This window comes from Populus alba, chromosome 11, assembly GCF_005239225.2.
Source record: "Populus alba chromosome 11, ASM523922v2, whole genome shotgun sequence".
Taxonomy (NCBI): Eukaryota; Viridiplantae; Streptophyta; class Magnoliopsida; order Malpighiales; family Salicaceae; genus Populus; species Populus alba.
Window position 1 is genome coordinate 20,931,688 of NC_133294.1, and position 20,414 is coordinate 20,952,101.

Genomic DNA, 20,414 nt, shown 5'->3' on the forward strand with positions numbered 1-20,414 from the left:
ATAAGTTGTATTGGCTTCTGCAACCATGGCTGCTAAGTCAGTAGGAGGATGTCGTCCTTGAAAAGAGTAATTCATGCGGTTAAAGCAATCCAAGGCCTGATGGCCCTCTCGTTTGCAGATTTGGCATGGAGATCTGGAACGAGAGTCAGAAGGAGCTAATGAAGATGGACGTGGGAGGTGAGGTAGTGGTTGCCGAAATTGAGAGGAAGCACTACCCGATCCTTTAGATACCCCGGAGAAGCGAGATTTATTACTGCTGTGACGAGAACTGATTTTAGCTGCAGGTTTATGTGAGTAAAGAGCATAAGAACCTGCCTCATGGTGAAGAGATTGACTATGAAATTGTTGCATAAGGTCATGGTTCAGTAGTTCTGCATGAAAATCTGAGAATGACATGGATTTCTCTTTGGAGAGGAGCATATACGTAGTGACAAATGAATGAAATGAAGAGTTGAGACCATTGAGAACAGATAATATTAGATCAGAATCATCAATAGGTTTGCCAACAGCAGAGAGTTCATCTGCAAGAGTTTTGACTTCATCCAAAAATTTCTGACAAGGCAAGGAGCCTTGCTGTAAAGATTGCAACTTTCGCTTGATAAGAGAAATTCTAGAAGTTGATGGCGCAGCAAAACGTGCACCAAGGGCTTGCCAAGCAAGACGAGAAGTTTCAAGGCCATAAATGGTGGAAACCACCGTAGGAGATAATGAGGAGATAATCCATCCAAGGATTGTTTGGTCCTTATACTGCCAAGCCATATAAGCAGAATTAGTAATACCTTGGATTTTATATTCTTCGCTGGAAAATTGAAGAGGACAAAAATCAGATCCATCAACAATTCCCATGAGACCATAACTCCGAAACAGAGGAAGCAATTGAGCAGTCCAGGCAAGGAAATTAGTTCCATCAAGTTTGATGGAAATAACTTGAGCTGGAAGATGAAATGCAGCGGAAGAAAAATCTGAAGTAGTAGCCATAGGATCGTTGGAAGCGTTAGCTATGAGATGCTCTGATACCATGAAAGAATTAAATTACAACTGAAATTGCTTGAGTAAAACTGTGTTTACTCAGCCATATATATACACGTAAAGTCTGTTACAATGAGAACTCTTTATAAGAGTTGTAGTTGCAGAGGGATGGGAATTGCAGAGACAAGAACAAACAGAGAACTGGGAACATTGAAACTCTAGGATAAAGATGTCAGTGTTTATCGTCAATCTTAATATTGTGAACTTTATCCTTATCAATTTGTTCATCACAACTGGCGTGCCACATCATTTAATGACTCAATTAGATAAAAGTAGTCTCTTGCATTCTACACATAGAAATTCTATGTTTATATATTTATTTTCACACAATCCACATTCCTCCTATATTAACTAACTTAAAAATCAAAGAGTTTTTGATTTAAACAAAGGTTTTCTTTTGCAAAAAAGCTCATGAACCTGCCAAGCACAGCCACACCATCAACCCATGACAGACATGGAAAACCCAATTTTTATCTAATTGTTTTTCACAATTTCATTACCTATGTTGGTAGTGTTAAGCCAATGGTGTGGAAGCAATATGCCTATATTACAAATAAAAATAATATTTATAATACAAATAATAATATTTATCATATTAATAATATTATTAAACTTGTATTGCCCAAGTTTTTATAGTAAAAAAAATTATTAACAATAATAATAATAATAATTGTTATTATATTTTTTCATTTTTTTCTCTGCAAGGTCTACAAACCTAGCCGCACGGGTCTGCAACCCCTAGGGGTGTCTGTAGACCCAGGCGTGGGTCAGAAGAGACCCAGGCGTGCAGGTCTGCACCTAGCACGCAGTTTTGCAAACCCAAACGAGTGGTCTAGAGATCCAGCGTGCGGTTCTACAGACCCGCTCGCTTGGGTCTGCAACCACGTGCACGGGTCTGGCCCTAGTGCCAACTGTCAGCAGCCTGGGGCCTACAATCCCACCATGGCCCACCAAAATCGACACTAACCATTTCCTCCTTAAAATCCATTCAATGCCAGATGCATCCCAATGAAAAAGACAATTTCACCCTTCTCCTATAGTCTTTGTAATTCTCTGTGGCAAGAACAACTTTGTCATTACATTGCTTTAATCCATAGTGCTTTATGTATAGGTAAACAATAACAGGGACACTTAGTCTTTTTAGTATATTATCAAGTTTTTATGGTAATAATTTTTTTTTAAAAAAAATTCTTAACGATAACAACAACAATAATTATTATTATATTTTTGTTCTTTTTTTCTCTGCATACCTAGCCGCCCGAGTCTACATCTCCTAGGGGTGTCTGCAGACCCCAGGCGGGTGTCAGAAGAGATCCATGTGTGCGGGTCTGCAAACACGAGCACGTAGTTCTGCAAACCCAAGCAAGCAGGTTTGCAGATGCAGTGCTCATGTCTGTAGACCCTAGACACACAGTTTTGTAGACCCGCTTGCCTGGGTTTATAGTTAGGCGCACGAATCTAACCCTAGTATCAAGGAGATAATAGCCCAGCACTAAGTGTTAGCAGCCTGGGCCACAACTCCATCATGCCCCATTAAAATCAACATTGACTGTTTAACAATCCTTTCAATATAAATGCATCTCCATGAAAAGAAAACCCTATTCTTTTCCCTGCAGTCTTTGTATAATTCTCGCGCTCGGAATGCAAAGACATTTACCGGTAGTAGCTAATACCAAAAGAAAGAGGGCTCTCTTCTACCTTTCCTTTCTTTCACAATTGATTGGGGCTTTATAGCTGTCCACGGCCACTTCTTCTATCGTACCATTGCTATTTTAGTGGTCTTGTCTTAGACAAAAGTCGTCAAGTTTTGTCTTTGATATGTTACTCAAGTGTATAATTATTTATGTGCCTTCATTTTTCTATATCGTAAAAAGGAAACCTTTCACTAAAAGAGCTGGAATTTATGCAGAAAAGGAAATCTTTGAACATAAAAGCTGGAATTTATGCAGTGACAGTGATAGAAAATCAAGCTATTATGTACAATTATCCTCTATATATGCAGTTCCTTGCTGCTTCTTCTTCTTCTTCTTTTTAAATTTTTTAAATTATTTATTTATTTTTATCATTATTTTTTTTTATTTTTATTTTCTTCACGTAATTTTAACGTGATAGTTGGGTTTGATTTACATGTTGTTGTGTTGTATTCATGATATAAAAAAAAATATCATGAAAATTAAAATTTATTTTAATTTTATCATTTCAAGTTTAACACAAACAAAAAAAAACTTTTTTTCTCTTTTATTGTTTATGAAGTATGGAAAATTACAGTTTATTCCCAATGTTTTTTTTTTTTTAGTTTTTGTCCCTCTATATATTTTCTAGCGTTCAATGTTAGAGTCTTAAACCTCATTTATTTGTTTTATATTTTAATTATTGTAATTTGACAGGAAAGAGAAAGTTAAAAAAAATGAATAAATTAATATAAAATATTTGATCGTTCATATTTTGAAAGTTAAAAATTAAAAAGATTGATTTTATTATCAACATAGTACGACGTCATATGATTGTTATAGCGACTATTTATAATTGCTATTAATATAATTGTTAATAATAGTAACGGTTGCTTACACCCATTATTTCTATTTCTATTTAATGGTTGTAAAATAAAATAATATTTTATAATAATGGATAAATTAAAGTATTTTTGTTTTTCAAATAATATTTTTATCCTTTGTGTTATATTTAAAAAAAAAAATTACCACAATTAAAAAAAAAAACTCTTGAATTAGACCGTGCAAAGATTTCTTGGTCCCATGAATATTTTCTGATTTACTAGTGATTTAGCATTTGCTTGGCCTTTAGCAAATACTTTCAGGACTGATTTGATTTTTTATCTTGTCTCGTAGCCTTTATCACAACCTCACACGGTGGAAAGTATGAATGCACTTCTTTTTCCTTTCACTGGTTTTCGGTGCTGTCCCGTCCCCTCTGCTTTCTTCTCTACATAGCCCAAGTTCAACGTGTTTCGCATTGCTCGAAACTTTATTTAAAAGTATAGTTATGATTGATTTTGAAGATAATTTTAAAAAAAATATTTTTAAAATTAATACATAAAAATAATTGAAAATATAAAAAAATATATTAATTTAAAGCAAAAATATTTCAAAAATATTTTTTAAAACATAGTACCAAATACACCTAAAGCCTTGTTATCTGCAGAAGAGAAGACTCTTGGGTAGAATTTAAGTTTTTATTTTTAAATTAATATTTTTTTTTATATTGTTTTGATAATTATAACTTCCATATTTTTATATTGTTTTTAGAGTTTAATCTGGTTTTAATTCAAAATTAAATTAGTTAAAGAGTTGATGGTTTCACTTTTTCTAAATAATTATTTAAACTAAGAATCAAATATTCTTGATAGCTTCTGCTTTAAATAAAAATGCTTTGTCAACACACTATATTAACATATTTGATAGAAATTTATTGTAATATATATATATATATATAACCAAGAAAAAAATGGTTTAAACTATGGAGACTTGGGATACCTGAAGGAATTTTTGTAGTATTTATTAAGTATAAAGGGGATTTTTATCAAAATCTTTAAACATTTAGATAATTCATCTAATATTACAATACTTAAATGGAAGGTATTGCAATTTATGCTATTTTATATCATTACTAACGTCAATTTTATTTTTATTTTTTTAAGTCCATTTGAAAGGAAAGATTGGATGGAATTAGAAATCGCATGAAGATAAAAAAGAGAAGTGAACTTCGTTTTGGACCTTATAGACCTATAAAGCCCACGTTCCGGCCATTTTGTTGCAAGGCCCATTATGCCTAGAAATTATTCCCATGATGTAAGAAAACGGTGTTCATGTTAAAAATCTTCACGGTCTTTTGAAACAAATGTCTTTTTCAAAAGTAAAATAAACTAAGTTACTTTCTCATCATTTGATCCATCAATTTATTTTTTCAATCTATACGAAAATTATGCTTAATTTTTTCATGAAGAATAAAAAACAATTCTAATAATTGAATACACAAATATTTATCCCTCTGGAAACTCAGAGAGTGTATCATTATATGAAGGGAGAGACTTATTTTCATTGAAAATGATTATTGTCTACATTAATAAGACACAGAAAATCATAATATATAATAACTTAGCACTTATTAACTAATTTGCATTTTAAAAATTTGAATATAAGAAACTATACTTTGAAAGAATTATTTTATGATATATACTCAAAATGTAATACGTCTAGAATTCTTGATGAAGAACATACCTATTTCCTAGAGGAAATAATAATGTCAGTAGAGAGAATTTATTAATAAAGTATTGGTCTAACGATTAAGATATTGTTATATTTTTATAAAGATGAAAATATAAAATTCAATCTTCTAGAAACGTATTTATTGAGAAGAGTAACCACGAACTCCAAACGGGACTAGTCTCACCCTTTAAACAAGTGTTAAAATACCCGGGTAAAAAACAAAAATAGAGAGAATATTAAATTGGGAGAACAAAAGAAGAGTAAATATTTACATCTTTGAAAAACATTTTTAAAGTGTCTTTCTACCGCGCAGAATTATGATCCTAATGCCAAAATCGTTTCTTTTTATGAATTAGTTTTGATTTTTTTTTTCATATTAGGTTTTTTTTTAATAATTAACAAGTTGACAAGACAATTTAGTTTTTTTTAATAAAATAAATATTATTAAAAAAAAATTATTGTCATGTACAGCTTCACCCCCACACAAAAAAAAAAAAAAAAAAAACCAGAGCAACAATGAAACCGTTATGCTATCCTATTTCAATTGATGTCGTGCAAGAAAAAAAAAACTCACTAATTAGCTAATTAATTTTGCATTTATAATAAAATATTTAATACGGACTTGAACAACACTTTTTCATCAAAAAATACTAAACTTCATTTTTCATACAATTAAAAGGACCAAAAAAGATTGAGGATGAGACAACCATAGTACGCAAAATTATCAAAATGAAGAAAAATACCTTCGAGGGACAAATCAAGGATATAAACTCCAACCAAAGCTCCACTCATTAATGAAAGATCAAATATTTAATATAAATTAAAAATAATAAACATTGTGGATTGATTAATTAATGCGATTAAGCTTTATATGTTTTTTTAAAAATTATTTATGTTAAGTTGCTTGAAATGTTTAAATATCTACCATATAAATGTTTAAATATCTAATTAAGAATTATTAAAAAATAATGAAACAATCATTTTAATAAGTTAGAAATACAGGTTTTGTTACCTGTAAAAATCCCAGTAATTAAAGGTTAAAAGAAAAAAAAAAAGAAATATGTAATAGCCACCTAATTTTTTAAAAAACTAAAAAATTTTAAAATATTCATTGTTTCTTAGATTCAATTAAAGAATTCGTTATGAGAAAACATAAAAATCACCCTTTTTAAAATCTTTTTAAATAAAAAATTACCTTATGTTTTTTTCTAAATTTATTCTTATGTATATTGTTTAAATTATTTTTTGAACCTATTTACTAGTTATTTATTATTAATAAATGTTTGCCAAGTTTGTGTCATACTTTAAATCAGGAGTCTTGGAACTCAATGAATTTTTTTTTATAATATATTTTTAATTTTTTTAATTAAAATCATCACGTTGTGCCTACGTCAGTCTCCATAACTAGGAAACTCGTTAACCTAGCCATTGAAAACCAAGATTAATCCAATAATGATATTAGCTTGTCAAAAACTTGTAATTCATTTTTTAACACATTTTGATGAAGTTAAAAAATGTTGTTCAACACTAGAAGATACATCGACCTAATTATTGAAGCCCAAACTTTAATTAAAATAATAATAATAATGTTAAATTTGATGAAAACTCATCAATATATTTTTATTCTTTAATTTAAAAATAAATATTTACATGCACATATATAAGTAAAAGGATTACAACAAAGTTTTACAAAATGAAATGAACACCATTAATAAAATAAAATAAAAAATAATGCATGAATAAAAAGTATGCAATTTTCAAAAATAAATTTCTAATCACACATGCATAACACAGTTTTATAAAATGAATTTAACACTATTATAAAGCAAGTAGAAATAAAATAAAAAAAGATGCTCGAGTAAAAAGTTTTTTAAAATAATTTTATACACACACATACATACTTAAAAATATGACAGCATAGTTTTTATAAAATCAATCTAATGCTATTGCAAAGCCAATAAAATCAAAATAAATGCATGATTGAAAAGTTGTTGAATTTCAAAAATTATTTTTTTTCACACATATATATATGTACTTGAAATGTGATAATACAATTTTATGAAATGAGTCTCTAACACTAATTAAAAGACATTAAAAATACAATAAAATAAATGCATATGTGAAAAGTTGCCGATTTTCAGAAAAGAATTTTTACACACACGTGTACTTAAAAAGGCACCAACACAGTTTCATAAAATGAATCTAATACTATTGCAAATCCAGTAAAAAAGGAGAAGCATGTATAGTAACTATCATGCAAAAACCCAGGGTAAAAAGAAAAAAAGAGATAAAAGAGCTAGGGTCTTACCTCGGAGCTGGTTTAAGACAAGGGAGAAGCTACTATGGTAGCTACTGGTGGCAGAGATGGTGGCTGAGCCGTGGGTTGGTTCGGTTTTGATTAGTTTTTCTTTTCTGTGTTTTCTCTCTTTCTCTTCAATTTTTTTCTCTCTCTCTTTTTTTTTTTTCTCCATTATGCTACTTCTTAACTCAAAATAACTCTTATTATTAGCTAAGACTCTCTTATTTCTTCTTTCCTTTCTTTCTGTATTTTTTCTCTCTAGCTGGGATCTTTTTTATTTATTGCTTTGCCTCTTTATTTATTGGCAATGATGATGGTTTTGAGACCCTTCTTGGTATTGTTATGATTATGACCATTGATCCCTTTAAGTAAGCATGCTTGAATAGCCCTTTTCTCATTAGTTTTTGCAGCATTTCAAAGGATTAAGAGCTTTGTTTTCTAGGCTAAACATATTACAGTATAACTATAGGTGTTTTTTAAATAATTTTTTATATTAAAATATATGGTATAATATTTTTTTTTTTTTATTTTTTAAAAAAATATTTTTGATATTAACATATTAAAATAATTTAAAAACATTAAAAACATATTAATTTTAAATTAATCCAAAAATAAAAAAATAATAAATTTTAAAAAATATTTTTAAAATACAAAAATAAATAAGCTTGGGCGTCAGCGTAGTGGTGTAATTCTTGGCATCATGGGAGGCGTGGGAGAGAGAAACATGCAGTCAAAGGGTGAGGTCGAAACTTATGAACAAAAGAGAGAAAAAAACCTTCACAATCGTCCATGGGAAAAAGAAGATAACAAAAAAATAAATAAATTTGAACGCAGTGAGAACAATTTTGGAATTATAACATTTTCCTTTGTACAGCGTTTCATCTTCTTTTTCGATTCCGTTCATTGCTCTGGCGCCGATGATTCTTTGCCCTTGAATGACTGTTCAATCCATTTACTGCATCTCTTGTTCTCCAAAACAACATGGGTGACCAATGGCAACTCCCACAGGCACCGCACATCCGTATCCAAAAAGCAAATTTCAACTGAACAGACTACCTGGCTCCGAAAAGGATGCTTTCTTCTTGGGTGCTTCTTGGTGGCTGTTGATCTTTTCAACGTTCATCACATTTATTGGACAGCGGAAACCCACACAACCCTAGGTTTTCCTGATAGGAATCACTAGTGAAGGTTAGAAAATTGATTCCCTATAGGTTATCGTCCCTCTAATCTATTATAAGAAAGGTTTAAGAACCGATAGGAATGTCAAGCTTATTAGTGGCATCGGATCGCGCCTGTGAGCTTGTTTTTTGAGAGGTCCAAGGACTTCCACGAGCATGTCAACTTTCGGGAAAAGCGATGTTGGGATCCTTACCCCTTTCAGGTTATTTCCTAGACATGTTGAGTACTTCTAGTTTTATTTGAGGTCGCCAATCATTCTTCAGGAATCTCTCTTTCAAAAAGAATTGTTTGAGAGGTCTTAAGATAGTGAAAATTGTTAAGATGTTTGATATTATTCCATTCTATGGCCCTTGCTTGTAATTGAACATCCAATCCCTAATAATAGTAAGATCCCATGTACAATAGTGACCCCATTGAAACTTTACCCTCATTGACTTCCAATATTGCAAAGTAATCCAGAGAGCAGATTTCCGGTGAAATGATTCGAGGAGAGATCAAAGATTTTGAAGCATTGGGAATAAGTCATTCTGATGTCAATGGCTGGCCAATGGGACCGTGCAATCTATTTGATTGTAGGATGAGAAACTTGCAAGCTTGGAAGCATCCCTAACCAGAAAGGAAATGTGTCATTAATCTGGTTATCTCCAAGGTCTACAACTTCAAGGCAATCTGCAATGCTTTCAGAGACCTGGGAATTTTCCCTGTCAACTGACTTTTTCCCGTATAAGTTGAGTGTCTTTAGGCTGCAGTCTTCGGGTGAAATTCCCAGAGCATCAACCCAAAGAATTCATTCTCCCGTAGATTTTAGTACGGTGAGAGTAGCAAGCAAGAGCCTCGAGACATTTTGGAATTTGACCTGTCATAGAGTTGTAGCATAGATTCCCAAGATTGTTAGATTTTCTTATCCTGCATAATGATTCTGGAATCTCTCCAGTTGAGCTTGTTCTTAGCAAGCGAGAGGAAAGCTGACAGAGGGTGGTAGAATTGGGATTGATCCTTCTAACAAATTGGAGCTAAGATCAAGAAAAGGTCAAGGAGCTTGAAAACGGGACCAGAAGATGGTGCTTCAAATCCGTTTCAAGGAAATTGTTAGACAAATTCAAAGTTAAACTAGCCTTTCAAACTGCCAAATCCATTTAGGCACTTCGCCATGGATATTGTTGTTAGAAAGGTTCGAGCTCAACCTGATAACCTGCCTACTTTTTTTTGAAGGAAACTTGGATTTTCTCAATATTGCAGTTGACAAGATTTCAAGCCTCTCGAGGTAGGGGGAGGTCCAGAAAAACTCGGTTGAGTTAACAAGACCAGAAAAGGGGTTGTGACCCCTGAGTTTTAATGCCAACCACATGATCAGTTGTGACTCCATGACAATAACACCTTCCCAGGAGCAACAATCAGTGTCAGGCTTTTCCATGAAGTAAGCAAAGAACCTGAGGCGGGCTGGAGAGGAAGAGGGGATTCTGGGGTTTTGGCCGCAGATAAATAAATCCCTTTTTGAGTCGGAGCAAGGCTGTTTTTCACTGCACAACGCAACGGTGGCCTGAGAAAGGATGAGAAGAAGTTTGTGACAAAGATGTGAAAGTAGAATTTGCTGAAATGATAAGAAGGGTAGGAATAAAAAGCAACAAGCTATATTCTACAATAATCTCTCATTTTCAAGAGAAAATTTATTGTCTCGGAATGGATGTTATTTGTGATGGGGTCGGTGGATTTATAGAGAAAAATTCCCTGCACTAGCTTGATGTAGAACACTAAAGGAATTATTAGTTTTTTTCTTGTAGTTGGTTGGATACACAAAAGGTTCCAAGAAACTTTTCTTGGTCCTCACCAACGTTCGTGAATGTGGTGGAAACCATTGTTTCCTTTTTAAATTTTAAATTTTTATTTTTTTATGTTTTTTTAAATTATTTTAATATGTAAATTTTTATAAATAAAAAAATATATTAATTTAATAGATTTTCTAATAAAAAAAATCTTTTTTGAAATGCCAATCATTACAGCAATCCTTTAAACAGATGTAAATGGAGAGAAGATGTGATATCCTGGCAACAAACTCTTTTTTTATATATGGTCAAGATTTTTAAGGAAAGGTTGCGCAATTTTGAGGTGCTTTTCCTCACTTCGTGGAGTATAGAATTTGAACTCTGTCCGTGCACAAGAACTCTCTTTGAAATCGAATCTCAAGGCATGCAATGCTTGAAAAGGTTTATTTAATTTAACGTAACAGGTAGGTTAATTTAGAGGAATAAATTGAGTTATATTGTCAAAGCTGTCATCGAAGAAACATAGAATAGAAGATAATTATATTGTTTTAATAATTTGAATTGTACAGCAAGAAAAATAATCTAAAAAATATATAATAAAATAAATATATATAAAATGCTTCATCGATATTTCTTTTAATAGATTATTGAAATAGTTTTCTAATTGTCTTCAATTGTTAATTTATTTATTTTATTTATTTATTTATTTTTCTCTTTACTGATTTTAGAAATAATCATGGATATTCACCTTTTTATTTTCTTGTTATACTAGCAATATATCTTCTTAGGTGAGGAGAATGATAATTAATTGATGCATGTTAAGAAGTTTGCTTCCAAATTAAAGTGGTGGGAAATTAAGAATAAAGATGGGACCCGAAATTGTTAAGCAAGTCTTCCATTGGCAAATCTCAAATTATCTCTCAACTATGAAATGATTTTCAAGATAATCCTCAAACTAAATTTTTTAAAATTGGATGTAAAAAGTTAAAAAAACAAAACATTAAACCATTTAAGATATGACAAGGTGTTTCACTATTTAATATAATAAACAAGTGAATCACTTTATTTTTTTTTTAGTTTTTTTTAAGGTTATTTTTGTTTAGAGTTGTGGTAGTTATTACATTTTTAAAGTGTTTTTCATTTAGAAATGCATTACAATAATTATTTTTTATATTTTTTTAAAAAAATTATTTTTGAGATCAGTATATTAAAACAATATGAAAAACATAAATTTTTTAAAAAAAAAAAATTAAAGAGGAAAACGGTTTCAACCTGGAAGATACTTTTAATGTAATTTGGTACTCTTACCTTTGTTTTTTTCCCCCTTCTAATTTAGGCTTTTTAAGCACTTTAATTTTATTTAAAAAAAAAAATTAGCCCTTCTTAATGTCAATTTGGTCCTCCTACTTTTAGTTTTTTTATTTTATTTTATGTTTATTTTTATAATATAGATCTAGGCTTATAAAAGTGAATCCGAAATTTAGGATGATGCAACTTAACTTTTTTATTTTAACTTTATCCCTTTTTTAATGTAATTTGATCCTCCTTAATTGTAATTTATAGGTTTTTTTTTTTTTGTTCTTTTAGGCTTTTTGTTTATAGGCCTTATAAAAAAAGAGTAAGAAACTCTTTAATTTTAATTAGTCCATATTGATGCCCTTTTCTGGAGCCAGGAGAAATGCATTGTTGCACTCGAATTGAATATGAAAAATGAAGATATTTGAATAATACATATGTTTAATTATAATCAAATAAATATTTTAATTGATTCTTGTGTGTTTATATTTTAAAAATAAAAAAAAATATTAAATGATTACCTAAAAAACTAAAAAGATTGACCCTTGATAATGGTGCTAATTCATTTGATTTAATATATTAATAAATTAATATTTTTTCCTTGTCTAAAATCTTGGTGCTTCTCGAATCTATCACTATGAATAATATTGTTCTTACTCACTTATAAACATTATCTGTTATGGAGTAAATTACTTGCCTCAGTTCGTGGTTTGAATATGAATGATTTAAAGGATATTTGAGAGTGTGGTAATAATTTTTTAAAAAAGTATATTTTGTTTGAAAATATATTTAAAATAATTTTTTTTATTTGTTTTAAATTATTTTTGACATTAACCTATTAAAATAATCTGAAATATTAAAAAAAATAAATTTAAAGTAAAAGAAATAAATTTTTTTATTTTATTAAAAATATTTTTGAAACATAACAATAAATAAATACAACACTTAATCAATCAGCACCTCCTTTTTATATTTGGCATGGACATACTAGTTGAAAAAACAAGTTTAATAAATTTAACTAGTTATAAAGAAAAAAAAATCTTAATTTAAAAGTTTAAAATGTAGAGAGAGCTTCAAGAAACAAATTTATATTACTTTTTAATATTTTTTTAACGAAAAGATTTTTAAGTTTAAAACATGGATTAACTCATAATTATCATATACTTAATTTTATTAGTTTTTTGTTTTAAAATGGTGGAATGTGGTGGTAAAAATTTGAAATAGATATTAAATTACTCTGCCATTAAAATCTTGATATAATATAGAATAATTATTTAGAAAAAAAATTAAGTTTTTGGATGAACTTTTCAGAAAAGTTTTTAAAACAGGATAGCTTGAAAATACATTAAAAATAATATTAATAATTTTTATTTTTAAAACTCATTTTACTATTAGCACATCTGTAAAAATATCAAAAACTTATTTAAAACAAGAAAAACAATTTTTTTAAAAAACGTGTCCACGCCACTAAAGCAATCGTGCTCACTCACTAACTTGACTTTAGTGTAGTGGTGTTAGGAAAGATAAGTAAGAAATAATGCCATTTGATGTGTGTGTCAACACCATTATTTAACACTACTAGCTTAGTTAGCATTTACGTTGATTCCTGTTTTTTACATCAAACTGGTCTAACACGTGGGTGTAATCAGAGAGGAGACCCAGAACGGGTCAAAGAATTAGTATTGTGTCAAAAGTAAACCTTAATACGATATTGTAAATTGTTTTTTTTAGACTAATATAAATGTACAGATGAGTTTGTGTGTATTTTAACTAATCATATGAATCTTAAAGTTAACGATCATATAAGTTTTCAGTAGTCCCGAGAAACTCGAACTTATGATCATTAAAAAATAAATTTAAAACCTGATCAGTTGAGTTACCCTTTAAGATTTTATTATAAATTGTTTTTATTACATGAGTTAGATGATTTTATCCTCATTTTCATTTCTCCAACGTGCAACAATTCTGATATTTCAGAGTCTTTTGGGACATTAAAGGCTCTAGAAGAAATGGAAACCAACTAGATTTAGATATATAATTTACTTGCCAAATTGGTTTAACTAAAGAAAATCGATCTAAGTGCTGATTCAAAAATAATGTGGTGGTTGCTCAAAGGAAACCTGATGTCAAGAAAGGCTGATGCTGTACTCGTTAGTATTGATACTTTTTGTACAGCTTGGGGGCAACAAGTCAATACTTATGAGTTTAGTTTTAACTATCAAATCATTGATTAAAAATTTATTGAAATCTTTACTTTAAAATGTCTAAGAATTCTGTATATAAAATGATATCAATATTCTTAATTTAAAAGCACAATATATAAGATCTTGTGGCGCCTATCTTCGTTAAAATAAATTTCAGAGTTTACTACAATTAATTTTTAATTACAAGAGTTAAATAATAGATTTTTATAATCAAACGGCTAAGCTTCTTATTTAATTCAGCATTATATTTCTCAAGATTCTTATAGCTCATTCAATGTTAATAATATACATAATTTGACCAAAAAAGAAATTATCCCAAAGATTTTATTGAATAAGAGAAATTGTATTTGAGATTTCAATTGCAACATTACCATCTTGATGTACCAAACATCCAAAATTTCAAATATTGACTACTCTTCGGTAAAAGTTTTTTCTTGGTGGAGATAGAGATTTTCTAATACTTAAATAAATATATTTTTTAAAAAGAAAATATAACAAATAAATCAATCCAAAAGCTTCCAAACAAATCAAAAACCGTGTATTGAAAAGAGGGGGATATCATTCACTGTGAATATTAGGCCATTATAAGAGACTAACATATCTTTATACTTATAATTTATCTCCAAAAAAATAAGAGGTCAATGGAATGCGCATAGCAAAACTAACCAAAAAATAACAAGATGATGGTGACTGTATATATAACTGCAAATTCCAGCTAAAAAATAAGAGGATTTCTTATGAAATGCATAGCTTGAATTACATCCACCCAAGAACACAGAACAAACAAACCAATTTCGGTAGATTATGAAACTTTACATGAATTGCAACCTAATTCAGGACCTGTTCTCAACATAGATGATGTTAAAACAGTAATCATTGTTCAATTAGATTACCAAAATATGCTGTTATAATAGGCCTAACAAATGTCATTACAATTACTACATAAAACCATTACAATAGCATTACAATATATCAAAATAAGACATTACGTTCACATTAGAGAACTTAACAGCAGGTCATTATAAACTTTGTCAAGAACAGAAAATAGAAAATTTACAGCCTGATCCATTCCATTCAACGTGAAGTTATCATGCCATTACAGTCCTTCCAAGAACACAGCAGTAGACAGCAATAACATTGTTTTTCCCTCTAAGAAGCTGTTAAAAAAATATAACTTATATTAACATATGGTTCACACAACATATTTAATAAGGAAAAGACAAACAAGACACAAACAATAGTAATTTCAAAGAATAAATTGTAAATAATGACATCACTTAAGGCATTATTGCATGTAAAATTAGGAAACTCAAATGAAAAGATAGAAATTTACCTCTTTTTTCTACTGTTTTGATTGCTGTTCATACATTATTTTCAACCAAGAGTATTTTCTGTCAAGATTTCCCATTGCTCTCCACATCTCCCTTCTGCTTCTTACACAGAAGAATTCTGTTGCAAAGAGGTGTATTGGACTTCCAAAGTCAACATCATGTATTGAATGCAACTCTTCCATTACCTCCTGAATGCTACACCCTTTCTTGTCTCTTGAAGGCATTGTACAATTACTAGCAATCAAAACACTGTCAATAAGTCGATCTAAACATGATAATATCTTAGCTTCCATTCCAGATCCCTTTCTTTTTTTTTGAGGTTGCATTATGGAGGTTTCAGTAGCTTTTCTCTTAACACTACTGTGGTTGCTACTGCTGTTTGGGACATTACAACCAGCCACCATCCTACTAACATCTTCCACAAAATCAGGAATAAAATCCTCCTCTGAATCGCCACTTCCTTCCTCAAGATTTTTGTCAATATTACTTGAATTTACCAGTCCATCACCACCTTGATCTTCTTCAGAAGTCATTCCTTGACATGGAGCCCATGCATGTTGTCCAGTTGCGACAATGTTACTGAACATTGTGTCATATTTTGCACACAATGTTGGCTCTATGCCGACATGCCTAAACTTCCTTGCTCCTCTAATTTCCTAACAATGATAAACAAAATATAGTTAAATTCAAGTTAAGATTGCATGATTTTAAGGAAAACAAAATCAATTTAAGATAGTAAGTTACTAAAAAATAGACCTGTATTTTAGTTGTCCACCATTCATCAGATGCAGAGATTGTACCAAGTTCAGAGCTCCATCCAACACCAATTTCAGATATTAGCTTTTTCCAAATCCTCCAATCCTTTTTAATTCCGTACCATTTGTTCTTCAGTTGTGATTTAGTGTACAAATGTCCAGTTTTTTCTTTGAATGCAGTGATAATATATTTCCATCCAGCTTTGTCAAAATGAGTATGAGGCTTCATCCCTTTCTCAATAGCTTTGATGCATATGTCGCAAAATGTGTGTAACATTGCCTTGGTCCAAGAAGCTTTGTCATGACTTTCCGACCCATCCATATGTTTCTTACAAAGACTAAAAACAAAAATACAATTAGTTATAGTATGTTAGGATGAATGTGCAAGCAGTATGAATGTTACTGTTGGATTGTAATACAAACAAATAACATTTATAGTTACCAAAAGCTTGACAGAACAGGAACATGGTATCCAGTATGTGTGAGATGAAAAATTTCGAGACAATATAGTTAAAACAAAAGGTATGAAGAACTTAAAGAATACAAAGATGCACGCATAATGTCATTTAATTTGTTATACAATTCAAAAACAAACACAATCATAAAAGAGAAGAGAAAGTGAAAAAAATTGCATTATAGTACAATAAATTTAAAATGACCAGCTCGCCAAGCCATTGTAAGCAATTTACCAAACTTTATTCTTTTAATTCCTGACTGCCTTAGGAATATAAAACCAAAAACATGATACCCTTATGAAAATGATAGTGATGGTGAACAAAAAGTAATCATTGCCCGCTACCCCACTATTCTATAAAAATTTCAGTCATGTGCTACAGGTTAATCATTTATTCAGACTCATAATCTCTCAAATATTATCATTTTCCCTTGCACAAGGTGAGTTAGAGGAGCATTGCAGGAGTGTAGATAAACCAACTCTAGTAGTGGCATGAAAAGACCAATTCAGTTGTCGGTGAAGACCATTTTTCATGACAATGAACTAAAGATAATCAAATTCTATGGAGACTATTATGACACATTAATGTCAACATTTCGATGGCTAATTCACTAACAACAGTAATGATAAATAGTTGCAGATATATTATGAATCATGTCAGAAATTAAAAAAAAAAATTTACCGTATAAAAAGTACAAATTGCTAGAACCCATTCCAGAAGCATAAAAAAAAAACCTAACTAGTCATTGCATTCTATCATGAACTAATAAACCAACAATTACATGCACAGTAAGTTCCTTGAAGTAAGCCAGTAAGAAACTATGTATTTTCCATTTCTACCAGCTCTTACTATGTGCTATGCCCACTTTCAGTTGAACTAACCAAATCCACGCTTTGAACATGGCAACAACAGATCGATAATCATAACAAATAAAATGAAGTAATAAGCGCAGTAAATAACAAATGCATCGAACTCACTGAAATAAGGAAGAAGTCTAATGGTGTCGTTGTGGATGTAATTAACGTTGAACAAAATATTGGTGTTCAGTGCCTTTTCTGCAGGCTTTTTGTTGTGATCATGGAAGAGTTTGGCGAATACTGGGTAGATGGTTGCTCTGGTTTCTCTATTGATCAGATCTACGTTTCTCCATTTTTTGCCCTTCTTTACAAACGGGAGGGGACGAGCAGGGCAGGGACTTTTATGGTAACCCTGGGCAAACATTAAAGAAAATTTAATTTATGTGGGACCCGCTTCACTAAACGCAACTTTATTCTGAACAAAACAATTATTAAATCTCCTTTCCCTCCTTTTAAATCTCCTTTCCCTCCAAAAAACACACTGCCCGGCCACTAACGAATCGGATCCTATACATGGCATCAACCTCCGCTCCTCGCGGCGGCGGCGATGTTCCTTCCGCCTCCGGAATAATGACAACCTCCGCTTCGATGCTCTGCTCGGAGAACCAATCTCTCATCGTTGTAAGTCTCTCAAAATCCTCACTTCGATTCCAATTTCTTAAACCCGCCTTTGAAACCCTAATTTTAATTGGCTTTTGTACAGGAAATGAGGAAGGTTTTCAATATGATGAAGGAGATCGCAGTTGATCTTGAGAGAGAGAACGAGTCTGCAAAAGTACTTTTTTTATAAAAAGAAAAAAAAATTCTTTGCTTTTTGTAAAGAGTTTGAATTTTTTTTTTCCGAAGTTCTTCAAAAAAAATTGGGGATTTTGGGTATCTGGTTTTAATTAATAAAATTGTAATCAAGGGTTTATTTGGAACTTCGTGATGTAAAATGGGCTCTGCTTTGATTGTAATTAATTAATTAATTAGATGGAGTTATTTGCTTGATTTCTAACTAGTTAGTGCTTTTTATTTAGTAGTTCTTTTTGGCTTCATGTAGATATCTTTCTTGAATTCAGTTTGGGATTTTGGATATCTAGCTTTCGCTTTGAATGACAAAAGATAAAAATAAAAGGGTTTGGAGAGGGCTTGAACTTCTTTGTGAATGAAGCTGATCTTCTGTTTTCTTTGTAACATCTTGAGTTTATTGATGACTATATGGAATTTTAGGTGAATGAACTTGAAAACACTGTTGCTGAGTTGTTAGCGACTTATGAAGATTGTACGTATCAGACTTCTGCAATTGAATCTGTTGGGAGCACATACCAGCCTGGGGCAGAAGTGGGTTTTTGTTTTCGGTTGATTTTTAGTATTCTGGTTTTTGCATGCTGTCAGACTTACAGTGGTTTGGTGTTTGAAATGCAGCTAACCGATTTCAAAAAGTTGCTTAACGATGAGTTTATGAAGTTTAAGGGTAATAAATCCTCAGCCCCACAGAATCATCCTCTACTGCGTCAATTTCGAGAAGCTGTCTGGGTACATTTCCTGACATTAATTGATTTTGACTTCTTTCCTGCTTTATTGCACTTTGCAAAGGCATCACATGACTATTTTCTAGCAGTAACATGATCTTCAGTTTTTGAGATCAGTGGTCGAATCATTAAGTGGGGGACTTCATCCGCACTCTGCTGCATTAATATAATGCTGTTAATTACTTGATTGTGGTTTGTTGATGTCACTGAGGCCTTGCTTAGTGAGCTCAGTGTAGAATTCATGGTTTCTTGATTCTAGATTTGTTGTATTGTGCTTAACCACTGGTTTTGGTGTTCCATTTTTGTCTTCTCCCACAGAATGTTCATCATTCAGGACAACCAATGCCGGGTGAAGAGCACGAGGACATTGTAATGACAAGTACCCAGCCCACCATTTTGAATATCACTTGCCCATTGAGTGGAAAGCCAATTACTGAACTAGCAGAACCAGTTCGCGGGTACTGTATGTTTACTTCAAATTTATCTTCCTATAGCAGCCCAGTTAGAATAATTAAAATTGCGGAGTTGTTTAAGATGGAAGCTTTTGTGGATCTGACCTTATTTCTTACGTTTCAAAACTTGTCATGTTTACTATTTCCCTGGTCTAGTGTGGATTGCAAGCATGTGTATGAAAAGAAAGCAATCATGGGCTACATATCCATAAATGCACAAGCCAAATGCCCCGTAACAGGTATCCCATATTCACCTGTTTTATTTTGTGAATTTGATGTACGAGTCTAACTTTTGACCATGGATCTACCTCTCAGGATGTCCCAGGTACTTGCGGCAAGATAAAGTGGTCTCTGATCCGCTATTACTTGTTGAAATTGAGGAAATGCGCTCAATGAGCAAAGAAAATATGACTGCTACTCTGGTAGAAGATTTCACAATGACAGACGATGAAGAGGAGGATTGATGAGAGCACCTGCTGCTAGAACGTAGTCCTATTCCTCTCAGGATTTTGAACTAGCTACTACAGCCTTCGCTTCAGGAGTTAACTGTGTATATATTGTTTTTAATTCAAAGCTTGTGCTAATTCATCTTTCCCAAACATGTTTCTCTCTTGCTTGCAATTAGTTTACTTGCTATAATTTGCTGGTTAGAATCATGCATTTCTCTTGTTCCATGTAATTCCTGCGATGCTGCAGGAACATGTATGACTTGAATTTCTAATCAGTCTTGAATTCAAATCTAAGCCTGAAACTTTTCTTCATCAACCTCATCTTCATCACCCACCTGTGATCCCAGCAATGCAAAAGAATCCAAATCAAGCACAATCATTGGAAAATGATGTTCAATGTTGTATTGACGTATAACGAGCAAGTAATTTCATTTGGATCCCCGTGTAAAGAAACAAGTAAGAATTTTTTTCATGTTTTTCTTTGCACCATTCTCCTTCACCTGGATACACTAAGCCCCAAGCTCAAATGGGGATGAACCAACCATACTCAAACAATTTTATCTTTTATAAAAATAATTAGAGTTAATATTGCTAAACATGAACTAATT

At 31.4% G+C, this 20,414-nt stretch overlaps 2 protein-coding genes across 2 annotated transcripts; one reads left to right on the forward strand and one right to left on the reverse strand.

Annotated features, from left to right (window-relative positions):
- Window positions 1–14,673: 14,673 nt before the first annotated feature.
- On the reverse strand, window positions 14,674–17,727 carry LOC118035703 (uncharacterized). Its single transcript, XM_035041319.2, has 4 exons — window positions 17,512–17,727; window positions 16,081–16,417; window positions 15,327–15,980; window positions 14,674–15,150 (listed from the first exon to the last, which is right to left on the reverse strand). The coding sequence occupies exons 2-3, from the start codon at window positions 16,399–16,401 to the stop codon at window positions 15,336–15,338; spliced, it is 966 nt and encodes a 321-aa protein (XP_034897210.1). The 5' UTR covers window positions 16,402–16,417; window positions 17,512–17,727; the 3' UTR covers window positions 14,674–15,150; window positions 15,327–15,335.
- A 105-nt stretch (window positions 17,728–17,832) lies between these two features.
- Window positions 17,833–20,122, forward strand: LOC118035704 (E3 SUMO-protein ligase MMS21). Its single transcript, XM_035041320.2, has 7 exons — window positions 17,833–18,012; window positions 18,095–18,166; window positions 18,604–18,714; window positions 18,799–18,909; window positions 19,224–19,363; window positions 19,514–19,596; window positions 19,673–20,122. The coding sequence occupies exons 1-7, from the start codon at window positions 17,905–17,907 to the stop codon at window positions 19,819–19,821; spliced, it is 774 nt and encodes a 257-aa protein (XP_034897211.1). The 5' UTR covers window positions 17,833–17,904; the 3' UTR covers window positions 19,822–20,122.
- The last annotated feature ends 292 nt before the right edge of the window (window positions 20,123–20,414 follow it).

Coding starts and splice junctions, on each gene's coding strand:
- LOC118035703 (XM_035041319.2), bottom strand. CDS start 16,401: ATGGATGGGTCGGAAAGTCATGACAAAGCTTCTTGGACCAAGGCAATG. Junction 15,981..16,080: donor GGTGGACAACTAAAATACAG/GTCTATTTTTTA, acceptor TATCATTGTTAG/GAAATTAGAGGAGCAAGGAA.
- LOC118035704 (XM_035041320.2), top strand. CDS start 17,905: ATGGCATCAACCTCCGCTCCTCGCGGCGGCGGCGATGTTCCTTCCGCC. Junction 18,715..18,798: donor CATACCAGCCTGGGGCAGAA/GTGGGTTTTTGT, acceptor TTTGAAATGCAG/CTAACCGATTTCAAAAAGTT. Junction 19,364..19,513: donor CTAGCAGAACCAGTTCGCGG/GTACTGTATGTT, acceptor TCCCTGGTCTAG/TGTGGATTGCAAGCATGTGT.